At 42.9% G+C, this 18,119-nt stretch overlaps 1 protein-coding gene across 2 annotated transcripts in view; it reads right to left on the bottom strand.

Moving 5' to 3' along the window:
• Nucleotides 1–8,237, bottom strand: part of EPHA3 (EPH receptor A3) — a 211,175-nt gene extending 202,938 nt beyond the window's left edge. For both annotated transcript variants that reach the window (XM_015878647.1, XM_015878656.2), the window contains exon 1: nt 8,055–8,237. In XM_015878647.1, the coding sequence (XP_015734133.1) occupies nt 8,055–8,139 (85 nt within the window). In that variant the 5' untranslated portion in view covers nt 8,140–8,237. The remainder of the gene's footprint in view (nt 1–8,054) is intronic.
• Between the last annotated feature and the right edge of the window lie 9,882 nt (nt 8,238–18,119).

Here is an 18,119-nt window from a genome sequence, read left to right as displayed (position 1 = left end):
AAAAAAAAATCACTTTCAAACTACTGTAATCTTGTTGTTCAAAACAGAAAAATTTTGAAGTTTCTGAAAGTCCTGAAATACAGCATTCAGAAAGCCACCTACTCAGGTGCACCTTGATGGAGCTTTGTCAATCTTCTCTACTTACGTGAACCAAGGGTGCCAGTTCACATGAGCTATGAAATGCTTGAGGTCTTACACAGCCACTCCATAGATAAAATAAACCCATAGAACAAATGACTAAACATCCTGGTGCAAACTGGGGGAGTAAAATGCCAATAGCCTACGGAATCTCAAGTGTCACATTGAGAAAATCAAGATGCTTAAACCAGTTTTATTTTCCAATACAGTGATGTCACCAACATGATATTTTCATTGTTTGCCAGGTTAACAGAATTTATGGAGGTAATTAATGCAGAACATGTGTGCTGAGCTATCTGCATGAAAAATGGAATTGCCCCTGACTTCATTTGCTGCCTTTGCAACCAAAACTCTGCTAATGTTTTTTTTTCACTATTTCCATATGTGAGAAATACAAATATTTATAACAAAGGTAAATGCTTAAATGACTGTTCTATTCCCGTCTATCCATAAGCCAGTTTTTTCAGACCTCTGTCTTCTGCTTATTCTTCTGCTTCCATTACCTTCCCACAAAGGGCTCAGGTTTCCATTAAGCTGCACAAACTAAGCATGCAACTCACTTCTCCAGAACTGTTAACCAAGCAAAGCACAGACAACTCCTACCTCAGTTTCTTGAACAACCTCTGTCCAGATTTAATACAGATTTTAGGACAAACACAGCCAACTGTGTTAAAGGCAGTGCCATTAAACATGTAGTTCTGCACTTTTCCTATGGTCATCTACAGGACTGAAGCATCTTGCTTCTCCTGGAAGACATGATTTGGTAAGAAGGAATGGACACGTCCTAAAAGCCAATTGGAAAGAAGAAGACAACATGTTTTCTTCCTTTGATTCTGCATGGCTGAATATTGATTGAATGTTGATTGAATCTTAAATTGTTGATTTGAGAGGGAAGAGAGAAAAGAAAAGTGATGAGCACGTGATAAGGGCAACGTGGCAGTGGGGTGGGAACAAAGGAGATAATGTAAGGCTTCCCACAGTTGGGTATCTGGAGGTATCCAGATAATTTGGGTGACCACATGATATTTTCCATAGCTGAAACCCTCTTCTCCAGGTAAGCTGACTTCTTGTCATTGCCAGGACGTTTGTTCTCTGTATGTGGCAGAAAAGTTTTTGCAAAACAAAACCCTTGGGTTCTCAGAACCTGTTTCAATATATGCCACTGTGCATCATGAACAGTAAGAATGAATAGACAGGAACTGCTGTTCTTCCTTTAAAATACCATAAAAAAGAAAAAGAAAAGCACCGTTGCAAAAAGAGCAAATGGAATGGTAAAAATGTCTCTACCCTTTCCTAAACTGCAGTCTGTTGAAATTCACCACTGGTAAATCATAGTGGTGAAGCTCACTAATGTAAACAATGCTTAGACTTTCAGGGCGGCAAGGAATTTCTTAATTTGTGTTTTGTTCGGCATTCAGATCACTGTCAGACCTGAATTCTGGGTGCTTAACGGTGTCACTAATTCGAGAGTAAGCTGAGATGTTGGTCTGATTCAGCTCAAACTTTCACTTCAGTTTCTGTTTACTTCTCCTTCTATCTTAGCTTTTTTCTCCGCTCCAAAAGAGATCCTTCAAAAAGCCCTGTCCTCAAAAAAAAAAAAAAAACAAAACCTGCTTTCCAGCTCCTCAACAACCAAACCAAGGAACAATGCGCTGCTCCTCTCTTTGTCACTGCAGTTTGTGGGAATCCTGCCGTGAATCAGAAGGTTTTCTGTCAGTTTCGTTGTTTAAGCCCTTCATGCTCAATCTTATAGAAAAGCCTCCTTCCTGAGGCAGAAATTTGAAAGTTTAAAATAAATTAAACAAAATTGTATGTGCGGAATCTGCACTTTGGAAGTTTCAGGGTTATTCTTTTGTTGATGTTGTTTATTTTTCATTATTATTAAAAAGCAAACAAACAGAAACAGACCAATGTAACTTGAACTTCTCCTTCCAAATAGAGATATAAAAATGCCACAAGAAACCAGCTGGCCAAAAAGAAATCCCCATCCCTGCAGCATATGACACTAAACCGCCCCAACTGAATCTTACCATTCACCCTATTGTTTGCTTAATTGCTAGAAAGTTTCCACCACTGTTCCTTCAGTCTGCTATTATTCTTTCATCAATATTTCTCCAGCAGATTAATGGGATTTTTCTCCATATTTTGCCCGGAACAGCGGGATACAGCAGTTTATGAAGAAAAAAAAAAAAGGAGCGTGGTGCTAAAGTTTCTGCTTACAGTGTGCCTAGTTTAATAACGTCTCTGCACATTTAGAACTGTACGCGCCAGTGGTTCATTCATTCCGCTCATCACTCACACGGGCTGGGACTCTTTTGTCACTGTCCTAAGATTTCTTTCAGACAGGATTATCTCTATTCCCATATCTCTATTTCTTCCATTCATTCACTGCAGAAATTTCAAAGGAATCTTCAGTCCAAAGGACTGAATTTCAATTTGACATCAGTTTCACGCTGCAAAATAAGAAATCGCGCTAGGATTTATCGAGCACCTAAAAAGTAAGCAGCATGAGACTGCCAGTGGGTGAATACGATCCTAACGCAGCAAATCACTGCCACGTTCTGTTTCCAGAACTACACCACAGGGAGCTCACATCCCGTCTTTCGAATTAAACTAAACTAAACTCTGTTGAGTATTGTGTCTTATTTAGAAAAATTTAAATGCATATTAAAAAAAAAAAAAAAAAAAAGCTACAGCTCAAGGTTTATGGAAATAAGAAAGGCTATGTCACTTGAATGAATGTTTAGCAAAACAGAGGAGTTAGCAGCAGCCATATGCATTTGTACACAAAATGTTCCACTGACTGTGTCAGCTCTTACTGCAAGATTTTCCTCCCTTATAAATAGATTTTCAATGATTTTCAAGAACGCTTCAAGAAATCAGGCTTCTTTTTGTAAGAAAAATATGTTTAAAAGCAAAAAGATAAAAAACTACATTTCAGGGCAGGAAAGCAACTCTTGGGATGCTGAAATTATCTGTTAGGAATGCGGTGGGCTTAAGAGATCTCTCTGCTCCACCTCTGAAGGTTTATTTGACACGTCTACAGAAGTCCAGTTCATTTTGCACCTTAGGGCAGCAACAGGACCCGCTGTGTTTCAACAACCACCACCTCCACTGAGAATACCTTTGAACCTTAACCAAAAACAAGGACACGATTGTATCTCTGCTTACTAGCAGCATTTAATTAATTAATTGAATGACTGAAATCCAACAGCAGGCACAAAGCGGTGGCACCTCCCTGAATTACAGGTACCCTATGCAGCTAACACAGGCTCCGCACAGAAAGCGACAAACCATACAGGCTGGATTCGGTAACAGCTCTGCAGTGACCCTCACTGGTGATAAAATCCAGAGCTCTGAAAGCAGGAAAGCGAACACCTGCATCTGTACGTCCAAACTTTCATCAAGCAGGGATTACAAGAACAAGAGCCATTACGTACACTCCTGGAGGAAAACTTACAACTTCTGAAGCAGAATCAGGAGTAAGTACACTAATAGCAATTAACCCAACTCCTGCAAATAATAAACGAATAAATAAAACTAATCTCTTGTATCCCCACAGAGTAGGGAAAAAAGTTGGAAGTTCAATCAGAAAGCACACCTGATTTGCAAAGATTTCTTGCAAGCAACTTTGCGTGCCTATTGTCTGGGTAATAGCCCTGAAGCCTCATTTCCTACAGAGGAAAGTGCAGAAAAGAGAGTTGTAACAAGTATGTGTCATCTGACCGGCTCGTTGGGCAGCAAATATGTCGCATCCAAATTAACTGCAATAAGAATTAATTGCTGTGTCCAATTGAACATCTCTGCGCTTCAGACATCTGCTTTAAGTTTGTCGTGGGGAATGAAGAGATTTTCCTTTTTAGAGCACTGTACTGACATCAGCCGTAAGATAAGTTTCAGTCATAGAAAAGGAAATAAATAATGATTCCATTTGTGAGCGCCCGCTATCAGAAATGAGGGATTTGCCCGACTTCCTTCTCCCGTCGCACAGCTTTTAAAATCATCACCATGTGAATTTTAAAGCACGATCATTAGTTTCTTGTCGTACAGCTTCGGATTAAGCACAGCAGCGCTGGATAACAGCTGTACGAAAAACAGCTTGCTGGAAACCCACCAATCTGAGCTTAAATTTAAGAGGCATCACGTTAAGGTTTCTAAACTGACTTCTGACATCCTTTACAGGGCAACACTCAGCAGCGAGCTCCAAGTGCCAGCAGGGATTGTGTCACCATACGGGAGGACTTTCCCTGCCCTAACCATACCTGACATGCAGCAAGGCAAGATCAGCGCAAAGCATTGCCCCGCGCCATTCCCTTTCGATCCACCACAAAGTTTCCAGTGCTCCCAGCCCTTCTCCAAATTACACGGGGAAGTTGATCAGGCACTTTGCTCCATGTGCAAACGTTGCGTTTTTCAAAGCCGTGCCAACGGCTGTCACTGCTATGAAGGCGCACCACACTGCCTTCAGCGACTTTAAGTGCTAACAGATAAAATGGTAAACTTAATTGTGCTGTTACGCAGAGCTCTGAGCTGCTGGTGAATGAATAAAAGCTGAAACCACATCTCCGAAGCCAATGCAGACCAAAAGTAGAGGGCTGATTGGAACCTCCTTGCTGTTAACCAAAACAGACACTATCTGAAACCACGCACTGTAAGCAGATTTACCGTATCGATCGGTTGGGAGCTGTGTTCGCAAGAAATTAATTTTATGCTAGATTGAGAGGTTACGAGAAGTTTCCTGTCTGCACAGTCAAAATATTATTGAAGCAATTCGGGTTGTCAGTAAAAGCTTAAACAAATTTGCTGATAATCCTGTTAATGACCTGGGTCAAGTGTTAACTGTTGTGGGTTATAAAACAGCGAAATTAAGGCTGCTGGTACCCTCGGGCAGGCAATATAGTTACCAGAGAGACTGGGGAAAAATTATTAAATTACCGAATGATAGAGCTCAGTCAATTCCTTGAAAGCCTAGGAATTATTCATAGACAAACTGCTTCTTTCTAGGAAAAAACAGACACACACACACAAAAACCCCCACCACCCCACGTGAAAAAATATTCAGCAGAATGGCACAGCAGAACGTGTGGTTCCTATGAGTGCCTTCAAACCTAAGGGTTGGATGTTAAACGTCCATTCCCTCCCCCCCCCCCCCCAGTAAATGGCACATGCTTTGCCACCCTACGCAGACAAGCCTGAACTTCTGGGAGCCTCCCTGAACCTCTGTGACTACATAGGGAAAGAGCAGAGTGTTTGCAATGAGCGTGGCAGGGTGGTTAACAATAAACTCGCTGGAAAACGTGTTTTATCAAGACAAAAAAAAAAAGCCTCCAAACTTTTCTGGGATGAAGTAAGTTAACAAATATTCCAACTATCCAAAATAATGATTTTAAAAACGGGGTAAAAAGGACCACACTTACTGACAGAATGTAATGTAAGGAAGTAAGCCAACAACTCGCCTTCAGCCCCTTCCAGCCTTTTCTCCTTTTTTTTCCCATCCTCTGAAGTATCAGCACTAGCCCAAATGGCTGTCAGCTTTAATATTAACTCTAAATGCTAACTGAGGTTGCATTTTCAAAACAGAAGTGATTCTTTCGAGTCAAATAAACATAGGACATCTCCCTGGTAGCCCTGAGCGTAACCCTTTCAATGTATCCATCGTGACATTCACGTCCCTCAGAAGTTACACAGAGCAACCAGAAATGAGCTTCATCCTTTGTTACACCGATCCACGACAAGTTCCACGGCAGCTTCATATTAAAGCATATGGGAAAAAAAAAAAAAAAAAAAAAAGTGCGTCCTTCACCACAAGCCAGTTAACAAGCTCCATTCGAAGGGTCTGGTTCCTTGTCAGGGGCAGAGAAAGAAAACTTTTTGGGAGGGGAAGGAATTAATGCTGACAGCAGAAGTGGTGAGGAAAAAAAAAACAACATAATTTAAAAGTAGAAAGCAATCTTTTGGCGTTATTTAAAGCTTCGTGCTAATGCTTGACTTGTTAAACAAATTAGCATCAGCAAATCATAATTTGGATTTCTCCACTCACATGATCAGCCCACGTACACTATGAATAAAGTAATTAGTGCGCTTTTCTTAGTGAAAACAAACAAACATTGAAGCTGGTCCCATTTTTAAAAGAAAACTGACAGTGTTCTATTTTATTTTACTTTTTCTTTTTTTTTCTTTCTGAAAGGAATAGCAAAATCCATCCCTCAAGAAAAGTAAGCCTGCAAAGCCAGTCACCATCCCATCACTGAATGCACGTTGCCTTTTGCAACCCAGGCTGAAAATATGACGGCTATGCTCCTGAAACTGAGCACAGAGAGCAGCAGCGGTACCTACAGAAGGCTGACTCAGACAAGATGCTTAACGTGTCTTCTGCACTATTATTTATTTTTCCCTCCTCTCCCGGTTCTCTGTGCCAATGGTTTTAAACAAAAGACACAAAAAAGTATCATTAGCAAAGCCGAGTGCCCAGCTCCTGTTTTGGCAGGCTTTGGTCAGCGCATGGACTGAGTCCGTGTGCCGCTCCTGCTGTGGAGGCAGAGCTGTGCTGCTGGCTGATAGACCCCCAGCACTCCCAACCCGCTTTTAGCCATGAGACAAGGGCACCCCCCACCATTGCTCTTGCTTTTACTACCTGAAAATCATTGCTGAAACATGACAATGCATGACAAAATAGTACACATATGTGGACTTAGGGGCAAGCAACCGCTAGCAGCGTCATCTTCCAGGTATCCTGGAAAGCATTGCCCATGCAGAACAAATTTACATAGAGCATACAAACAGACACGACATTGTTCTGCAGGCGCGACGGGACCACCGCTTCTTCCCAGCAACAAACTGACTGATTTCGGATCGCTCACGGACCCTAAAGTTTTGGTCTTTCCCTATTTGTTGTATGCATTTTATTTTTTCCCCTTTCCAGAAATCACCTGAACCTCTTATCTCACTGCCTGCAAAGAGCCAGAATACCAACTACATCAGCACTGTTCGCACGGGAGAACTGGTTTTAACACAGCTTTTCTATGTGTTTTCTTATGGATGCCACGGCTCGGGCAGGTGCAACCCCCTCACTCCCATTGGGCATCACAAGTTCTCCGGAGCCGCAGGCTCTATCCCACCAGACTCTATCTGTGGATGCGATGGTAGCGCGCACCCTGGGCACCCCGACAGCATCCTGCGGGCATCAGCCGCATCTCCCTTAGCACGGGGTCGGGGCAGCCCGAGCTTCCCCCCGAAGTACTGCGGTTACTTTCCCCAAAGCGCCCGGCGGTCATCGATTCTTTCCGTGACCCAACGTGCGCGTTCATCAAATGACACCTGAAAGAAAAAACCACCAGAGCGAAGGGAGAAGGGAGAAGCATCGCCGATGAACACTCACGCACGTTCACGCACACACACACACATAACCATCAGCTCCGAAACCGACGGGAGAAAGCCGAGGAACGCGGAGGAGGTCTGACAGGAGCTGAGCGGCTTTCCGCTATTTGTGAAAACTTGGGAAGCGCTCTCCGCACGCACCCGCACCCGCACGCAGCGCGGCGCTCGGGGCGAGGCGGAGGGGCGCAGCGCTGTGCCACCGCTTCACCCGCGGAGAGAGTCGCCCCAGCCCGCTGCGGAACCGGCACCTGCCAGGCAGGGGATCCGCAGCCCGGCGCTGCTCGGGCCCTCCCGCAGCTCTGCGGGGAGAAACCCCGCTCTCCGCTCCCCAACTTTCCTCGGGGGCCGCCGGAGCGGTGCCCCCCCCTCGGCATCCCCGCACCGGGCGGCGGCCGCGCTGCCGGGGCGAGAGCGCTCCCGGGCCGAGGGGCGGCCGCCGCCCAAGACCACCGTAACGTGAAAAAAATAACTGAATAAATAAATAAAAATGTAAGAATACGCGGAAAATCGGGGCCCGCCACCCCGCGGGCCCGGCTCACCTTCGTTGCCGGGGCGGGCGCTCAGACGCCCGGCGGAGCCGAGGGCAGCGCAGAGCAGCAGCAGCGGCAGGCGGCGGCGGTCCATGTCGGCGGGGCAGCAGAGCGCGAGCAGAGCCGCATGTCTCCGCGCCGCATGCCACCGCTCCGCGCCCGCTCCGCTCCGCGCCGCGCCGCCGGGACCATGCCCCGCGCCCGCCCGCCCGCGCCCGCCTTCGCGCGGCGCCCGGGAGGGGCCGCCCCCGCCCGGCCCCGCTCCGCCGCCGCCGCCGCCCCGGGCCCTAGCGCCGCCCAGCCCACACGCCCACAGCCAGCAGCGCGCTCCCGAGAGGCCTGCGCGCTCCCGGCCCGGCCGTCGCGTTAAAGCGGGTCGCGCACGGCCATGCTGACCCTGGGGGGCAGAGAGGAGCCCCGGGGTACCGGGCTGCCCCAGCTCCCTTCCTGCAGGCTCCTCCAGAGCCACACTTCACGCCCCCAGCACTTGAGCCCCCATATCACAGCCCAGTGCGTTAAACATCCACACAAACCACCCCCTCTAGTCCTCCTGCGTTTTAGGGTCAGCTCTGCCAGCAGGACAACGCAAGCTGAGCTGCAGCCTGCAGCATCCCAGCTCCGAGCTCAGCCCCGGGTGTGCCACAGCTTTGCAACAAGGCACCCTCCTGCCCCAGTAAAACAAGGGCACTGGCTGCAGGGCTTTGCTAACTGAATGCTGCTACTGCTCAGTTACACTGCTGGTGCCCCAAACTCTCCAGAGTGGCTCCACCAGGCTTGCACTGCACCAAGAGACAAAGCCATGAGAAGCCAGCCTTGTTCTGGTATTTTAAACAAGGGAGTGAGCATCGCTTTCTTTTTTGCTCCTGTTTCAGGTTTGATTATTCAGTCAGACTAAAGCACTGTCTTCATCAAATATAACGGCATCTGTTACTTTATTTCTCCAACCCTTCCTTTTGCTCATGCTTGTATTGAACACTGACCCTACCTATTTAGGTAGATTAGGTGAACAATAAGAATGGTTACGCATTAGAACAGGTTGCCTAGAGAGCTGGTGATGTCCAGGGATGTCTTGTTGTCAGCTGCTGATCTTCAGTCTGATGGATCGTCAGAGGTTGTGTTGTTCAGTTGATGACAACTAAGAATGACAGGAGACACTCTTATTCATAATCCAAAGTGGTCAAGTCAGCTCTTTTGGAGTGACAGCTTCTGGCTTTGGGATCTCAGCAGGAACTCCTTTTGTTCCTGTCTTCCAGGCCTTGCAAATTTAAATCAGCAGATGAAGAGGAAGCAAGGAGACATCTGTCTTCACGGGATACAATGGTATCATCTCCATCTCCCGTTAACCGGTACAAACTGGAGTTATTTGTTCACAGGCCAAGTATTCAGGCAGTAAGCACACTGAGCACTCTCTTTCAAATGCAAACGGCTCCAGAGAAATACTTTCGAGTATCCGCAAAGTGTTGTTGATTGCCTCAGGTTGATTGGGGACAGTCCTTACCAGGCTCAGACATCAGGCACCTCCCAGGGCAGAAGGAAGAGCAGGGTTCTCTGGCTGTGCAGTTGGCCACCTGTGGCCCAGAGAAGCTCATCTCATATCCCACTTTACCTTAATCAGATCTCACTCCACTACACTTTTTCTTTATTTGGCAAAGATGAGTTTCCACAGCAAAACATCCAAGAAAATGCTCCAATTTCCTTCAAAATTTCAGATTCCCCAGTAATAAAAGCTCTTGTTGATGCTGCTGTTTCAGCCCCCGATCAAACCATTCCTAGAATTCAGTTGCATTCCCTGAGCTCTTTTTATATACTGGAGGACAGCACCTGATGTAAAACACTACTACCTCCTCAGAACTGCTAGTTTTGATCTGTATGTAGCTACATCTTCACGACTTTGGGTTAATACATTTTGAAGGTGGAAGACAAAATGTGCAGGAAGATTTCTGAGCAATATATGTGCGTACATGTATGTGCATATTATATATATTACATACATGTGTCTGGTTTTTGTTAGTTCTGAAGAAGAGGATATTTGTTTTTCATTCTTCCAGTTGTGTGTATAAAACATTTGCAGCTTCCAGCTGCAGCAGCATGAGAGAGGAGCCTATTTGATTCTGCTCTTGCTTCCCCTATAGGAACAGCAGGGTGAACAGCCATCCCTGCACAACAGTGGTTCTCTGGAGGAGGAGAAAAGAGAGAGAGGCAACTACAAGCCAAACCTTGTTCTTCTTCTCTTGGGAAGAGCACCTGCCATCATTCTGCGGCAAGTTCCTGACCACAAGCATCAGAGGAAGTCATCAGGGGCTAGAGCACAGCCCTCTGCTGATGCCAGAACACCTGCTTCTCTCAATCATCTGAGCCACACACTAATGCTGCCACAAGAAGCATACCTGACAGGGAGGGACAGAGTTCTTCAAAGGGTTCAGCCAGTGCCCAAGCCCAAGCAGAACATCAGCTCACATTTCCCCACCTTGTATTATTACCCTGTGAAGCTTGAAGTAACCAGCATCCCTCTGGGTTGCACTGCTTCTGAACTACTCCCAAGCCAACAAGTTTAGGACTAGGATTGTTCTCGTAACTCACTCAGAAAACTCACCTTGATCTTAGTTACATCTTAGCTGCTGCAATGTCATTTTCTACAGGTAAAAATCCAAGCTAAAAGAGAAAAGGGAGAGGGAGAGTAGAAGCATAGAAGCATACATCTAGAGAACATCCCAGGTTGGAAGGGACCCTCAAAGATCACCAAATCCAGCTCCTGGCTCCACACAGGACCACCCAATTGTTTTCACCATCCATGCCTTAAAGTGCATTTTTCAGCCTTTTTTTTCCCCCCTTCCCTACAAGGATTATAAAAGCAGAGTACAATGTCTCATCACCACAGAACCCATCCAGGAAGAAAAGAATACCAAGCCACACCAATGTGACTCAGGCTTTGAATACTGAAACTTTACAAAGGACACCTCTGAAGTTAACAATAAATAAATAGCAGAAATAATTTGGAAAGAAAATTGAAGCAAAGAGTGCATTTCAGAAAACTGCAGGTTCTGGGAAAAATAATGGAGAAGAAAGGAAGGATAAAATTCATTACCAAATTCTCATCCTGTATTTTTTTTATTTTTTTTTTCCCTCTATGACAGATAACCTGAAATGCGTTTTGTTAGCTTTGTGCAAATTGCATGTTTGCTCTATTAAGAGTAATTCTACATTAGCTTAAAGGGCACCTTTGAAGAAAGAAAACAGCCTCTAGTGGCATTTCTGCATAACCAGAGCGCACGTGGTAATAACTTTGCCCTAGCATCCATAAAATCGTTCGAGAGAAACACATAACCATGATTTATGATTTTCTGCCAACCTTGGACTTTAATTTCTTTAATATATTGAAGATCAAAATCCTTACTAAACACAAATTTTATCTCTTACATTTTTCTTTCATAAGAAGGAAGTGACACATTCTGTGATTGCATAATGGAAAAAAGAAATCAGAACACATGGGCAGAATGCTCCGGATCTCACGTTTGCATACTAAATAGGAAAACAACTTTCTGTCTAATGAAAAAATGTTACAGATTATTAGGAGCAACCACAGACGTAATCAATCAATTTATCCAATGGACTGGGCCACGGACTGCTTTCAAGAAGGCTTTTTAACGTTTACGGCTCTCGCGTTGCATTGTTTAATTAATCAAATCTCACAGAGCTTCTCCTAATCTGAGAGATTGAAAGATAAAATATTTTCTCTAAAAACAAACAGCACAAAGAATTAAAGAGAGGTTCACTACTCACAAAGAAAGGTGGCCTGACAGTCCCCTATTTATTCAGGGAGGAGGCAACGCGCACAACGGAACAATGCTCCCCATCGAGGGATGCCTCCTCTGTGACTCGATGGGATTGTCTGGAGGCGTGAGAACATTTCCTCCTCAATTTCTTTGACTTATTTATGAAGGGTCTTATTTGAGAAGTCGATCCCACTTCTTTATGGGGATCCAGACCTGGGTTGACACAGCACTGCCACATAAATCACACCAGGGAAAGCCTTCCCAAGTAGCTCAGCAATCATTTAGGCCTCAAACTAACCGCGTATCTTTTCAGACTGTCAAGTGTTGAGCTCAAAATACCACAACAGGAAGTGGTGCTGCTTGAGCTCATCGTAAGGCAACAGGCACCTGTCAGCCAGTGTTGGAATGGTGGCTAAGATGCAAAAACTCTTATCACCTTCCCACCAGTCAGCAGTAAACATTCACTTGTTTGAAGCACTCTTGGGATATACTTCACCTTATGTTCTCCTAACGGACCACATTGCCCTGAAAACACAAGCGGATGAGAAAATACAGAAAACTGAGAAATATAAGACAGGATGTAATAAAAACAAGTGATAAATGAAGTGTGAAAAGTTACTTTAAGGAAGCCAGTTATTTAAAGCTAAGCTATGGCTTTTTCTAATCAATACTTACACACTAATTAGGTGAAAATCCAAAAAAATGGATTAATGAGGCAGCGTAAGGAATTCAGCTTTGAGCAGTAATGTAGCTGTACTTGTAATTATGAAGCAACTGCACACCAATTCCACAGTGAAAAAAAAAAAAAACAAGGATTACTTATTATGGAGATGGAATAGAGAGGAAAAGCATGGGAAATGCAAACGCAGTTTAGCTGCAAATTTTCCTCGTAAAGGCTGAATCATTTGTTAGGAATGCAATAAAAAGGTGACATTCCAAGCACTTAGACTGAATTTACCTATTTCTAAACAAAAATCTATAGAAGCCATAAAAGAAATGCTTCTCCAGCATTACCGCTAGTTTTCAGAGGGAGAAGCAACATTTATATGCAGGAGAGAATGTTACTGTATCATGAAGCGGCTTGCCAAATTTCAGCTTAGGCTGAACGTTTACAGAAGAAATGTATGAATCCTGTAAAACCACGCTGTATTATGGAGACATTGGCAGACCTCCAGTGAGGTGCATAATGACAAGTTTGATTCGTCTAATTTATTTTTCTTCAGGACACAATGAATGTTCCAAAAAAAAAAAAAAAAAAAAAAAAAAAAAAAAAAACCACTAGAAAACCTCTGTACTAAAAAGAAAATGAAGCCACTAAGAAATTAAATCATTTATTCTCAGATATTTCAACTCACTGACTTTTTTTGTCCTTTCAGAAGATAAAGTCAGGACGTATCAGAGAATAGATAAGGAAACATTTTAAAATAGCCCAGTACTTTTAATATGGAGGATATGGATCCAATTTAGGGAAGGCACTTCAAGAGCTCACAGAGAGATCTCTATGGTTTGACTGAGCAGTATTTGAAGTTTTCCCTTGTCTTTTCAAAGCCAAACTTGCACACTTGACAGTGAAATAAGTCCTCCATTTTTGCTGACTAAAAAATAAAAATAAAAATAGGTGCATAGGTCCAACCATTCACCTATTACAAACAGCTCCCACTAAACCATGTCCCTCAACACAACATCCAGTCGGTCCTTAAACATACCCAGGGTCGGTGACTCCACCACCTCCCTGGGCAGTATCTTCCAGTGCCTGACCACCCTTTCTGAGAAGTAATATTTCCTAATGTCCATAAACATATACCTCTTGAGCACTGACAGGCACGAGGCACCAACCACCTCTCTAGGAAGCCTGTTCAAGTATTTGAGCACTCTCACAGCAAAGAGACGTTTCCCAGTGCCCATCTGACCCTTCTCTGGTGGGGCCCTGTGCCCTTTCCACCCTGCCATCAGTTTCCAGGAGCAGAGCCCGGTACCTCGCTCTGTGTCCCTTCTCAAAGCTGGGATTTTCTCCTCTTATACCCTCTTGGAATAGACACTGAGTTCTGTTCACGGTCCGAGGCAACATCTGAGGGCAGAATGAGATTGGTAAAAGGCCATAAGAAACATTATCTTAGAGAGTTCAACTTCACATCTAGAGCAATGATATGAAATCATTTCACTACTTTGCTCAGAATGGTAAGCTACATATATATATTTGATTTCACAGTGTGCTTGCAATTAGCACTTCCCAACTGAGTGCCTCCCCTAAGGAGAAATCACTAAAGGAGGAAACCTTTCTGAAAAGATTTGCTTCAAATTCTAATGACCGCATGGAGACAAACAGTTACTACAGTGCATTGAAACTGCTTAGTTCAGGTTTCTGGGGAGAGGCTGATTAATTTGGAGACTGACAGCATCATCATGGAGGATGAACAAGTATTATATAAGTTCTGAACAAGTCCTTATTGGACTGTGTCTTTTGGAACTTCTTTCAGGGAAGAAAATGTACAAGCTAAAATTTAACCCAAATTACTGAAACACATCACTAGAAATACCATAAATGTCTGGGAAAACTCCTAATCTTAGACTACAAGCAAGGCTTGTCCCCAGTAGTACCCAGCATCATTTAGGTGCACGATTTGTCAGTAGTCTTACCTGTGTCACTGTCAACTTCTGCTCAAGGGTAGGAATCATCCTTATCCCCATTTCATCTGCATGATATGCTGGGTGTGCTGGGAAGCTCCTAAGCCCTCAGTGTTCTCTACTTGAATGATAATGAGTTTATCACTTTGCCAGAACAGATGAGTTAGCTTTGTATTTATCCTCTATGGCCACATGGGCAACAAAGAATTGCCGTTTCTGTGAAAGACTAAGCTAACATTATCTAAATATTCTTCATAATGTTATGGATAAAATTATTATACAACACCGGCAATAAATAATTATATATAATGAGTATTCTCCAAGCACAAGTGGAAATGAATGACCTGTAGTAGGACAATCTGTCAATCCTGGGTCAAGCAACTCTCATGCATTAAACGGGGTACTTTGCTGATGTACTTCCTTCCCCACTTGTGTAGCCAAGCGCAGCTCTGCCTTGAAAGATGGAGCTCCTCAACAGAACTCAGAAGGCCCACCAAATGAGGCTGTAAATGCACACACTTCATATCCTCTGCTGCAAATGTGCTGAGAAAGGAAAATGGAATACAAAGATTTGTTTTCCTGGATGTGACAAAACCGCTGTTTCCCACTGCAACATCAGATTTGATTCATCTGAACTAACTTTTCAATCTTCAAAATGCCTTTATTGATTAGAGGGGATTTTTCATTATATAAGTAGTCCGATACTTACTAGGACAATTAGCTTAAGAATTTGTATTAGCAGCTTCTCTGTTGTTTTTTTTTTTTGGTTTTGTTTTGTGTTTTGTTTTTTTTTTTGTTTGGTTTTGGGTTTTTTTTTGCTGTTTTTGAATCAGCACTAACACATGAAAGAAAGTTACTGCTATGGTATCAGAAAAGGAGAAATAATTGTTTGTTTCTTAGCCATTTGTATTATCAAGCTATAGAAAAGCTACAAGGAAATGGTATGTCAAAGTAGAAATTAGTTGAAATCTTGGAGGCGTCTTAAAGACAAAGACGACCAACATTCAGTCATTTCAGTTGCACATCTTCAGCATCAGATTTGTAATGGGGAAGCAACAGCAGGCTGAACACAGATGTGACAAATAATATGGACAGTATGGTCAGAGGGCAGAAATTTATTACAAATAGTTGCAAGCTTTTCCCAAATTAATGCAGCATTCTAGCTCAAAAGGAAGCTGTGGGAAACTTACAGGAAAGGGATCAGATTAAGATAGTTGAGAAAGCTAGCAGCAATTAACAGAAAAAAGTGTGCACTCAGAGCTGACGCTAACCTGACATCCCACCAAACTGCAAAACTATTTAAAAACAAAATTAAGAAAAAATCCCACCACCAGCAAAAACAAAAATGAAAGCAGTCAACCAGCACTTTTTCTCGTCAAAATTGTCATAAAACAAGAAACTGACATAAAATCGAAGAAGGAGATGCTCTGCAGTAGGGCCTGTGAAAAAGATTCCGGAGACATGCCAGATCTGTGGAGAGGAGCATTCTATTGAAGCACAAGCCACGGACATAGTGTACTCTGCTGTTTTTATGGATATGCTTTCTCCAGTATGACTTCATTTTAAATAACACTTTGCGTTAAGAAGACAGTTTGGTGACTTATTATCATTGCCCAGAAGAGAAAGGAACTACAGGATATACAGAAGAACTGCTGAGATAAATCACAAGAAATAGCCAAGACCATAACCTCCGTTGCTGCTTGAGGACGGAGAACCACGCAGAGGAATTCAGTAGCTTGAGATCTGAGACCAAGAATGGAAAACATTAATCCAAAGACAGAAGATAGGGTCATGCCATCTGTAGTACTGATTGTTGTTGCTGGGGGTTGTTCTTTTTTCTTTTTTTCTTTTTTGTTGTTATTAAGATTGGAAATTATAATATTACCATTTATAAAGAATTTTCTGTTTTATAAATTTCAGACCAATGTATGATGGGGCTTTCCTTAATAAAGCTGTGAGAGATTCCAGTGAGTTCTGGAATAGTCAGATAATTAGAGCAGTATCTTCTGTTATTTTATAGAAAATTGAACATTCTGTCTCAAATTAAACAAGATTTTGCCAAATTTTTATTTATTTATTTTTTCAATGAATCTGCACAGATCTGTCAGATAAGCAAATATGCTCCTATTCCTGTCAAATATTTCACTTCAGAGGTTTTGCAAAGGAGAAAGGTTTTGTAGAGGCTTTAGAAGTTTAACTCATGGCCCCCAAGCTTTTACAAGAGGAAACAAAAGGTTGCTTACTAAAATGCTAGAAAGGGGGCTCTATTTTTAAAGGATGTTATTATTTGTAGTGGAGTTGTAATGGAGCTGCGCCACACCTACAAAGAGAACCGGGCCAAACACTGCTCTCAGTTACAGCAGTTTAAATCCTTGGAGGCCTTTATTCCTAGGAAAATGGAGTAAGATTTCAGTAAAATCAATTTTTAAAAGCACTAAGAGTTTGCTGTTGACCTCAGTTACAGCAATCTCTGCAGCTTAGCAAAAACATGCTCTCTCTTAAATCTGACTGACGCCATTGATGAATTATGCTGTAAAATTTACTGCTTCAGTCCCTTAATACACAGAAGCTGCTGCTTATGTTTCTGGACGATGAAGTAACCTGTGAGAAGAAAGAATATCTCAGGCAAGAGAGCAATCTTTCCGAACTAACTGCAGAATTGCTTGCACTGAAATACAGCTATATTGCTCTTGTGTCTGGCATCTCTTTGGGACAGATTGTTCCCAGCTCCATATCTTTGCAAACTACTAAGCAAGCAAAAAACTAACCACAAAATAATCTGGTTCATTCTCATGCAACTGGAGACAAAATGACCACCTCACTGTGCAATACTGTCTTTTTTCTTCATACTAAGTCATCATTCATGTTATTTCTCTTGCTTTACAGGTACTACTCTAGTTCTCTAGAGTTTTAATGGTGGTGGCTATTTTTCATTTTGTATTATTGCAAAAAAAGAAGTATTTGCCTGTGAGTAAAACATGCCATAATATTCCATAGCCAGTCAAGCAGGAACTGTTCTACTCTTTCAAACCTGCTTGGTGTTTTTTTTGAGGCTTTGGAGCTTTCTCACTGAGACAGAGCAAGGCAAAATTGTGTTTCATGGCCTTCTAGTGTTCTAATGCAGTAATATTATTTCCACAATATCAGTGGATTTCCATTTTGCCTTTATTTGTTTTCTCCCTTCAATTTTTGTCAGCTTTAAGGATTGTGCTTGATGGCACCTCATACCTTGAAAATCAGTGGTGATACTCAAATAACTTATCCAGTGCACACATATTACTAACATGCATCTAAACTTCCCAAGTATTTTTTATATTTACCATGTTTCTATTTGCCATCAAGTCATCGTGTGCACTCTGACCCTGCACACTTGATACATTTTAGAAGACAGAAGGAAGAAAGCTATCAGTTCTTCTGGGTACCATCTGGGGTTCTTTTTCAGTTACTTTCTTCCTAGCTGCCTAATTCTTAACCCTGCTTTTTTTATTTATTTTTTTCTTTCCACAGCATCTCCCTGATCTGCTTCACTTGGCTCAAAGACTCCTCATCTTTCAGGCCTCTACCTTTGTCATGCATTCCAGACAATACTTCTGTAAAGCTCGAGAGGTTTTTTTTTTTTTCCCCTGCTATTCTCATTCTGCTTCAACTGCACTGCAATTACAACAGGATATGAACT

Source organism: Coturnix japonica, chromosome 1 (genome assembly GCF_001577835.2).
Source record: "Coturnix japonica isolate 7356 chromosome 1, Coturnix japonica 2.1, whole genome shotgun sequence".
Taxonomy (NCBI): Eukaryota; Metazoa; Chordata; class Aves; order Galliformes; family Phasianidae; genus Coturnix; species Coturnix japonica.
This window is presented reverse-complemented; position numbering and strand designations above follow the sequence as displayed.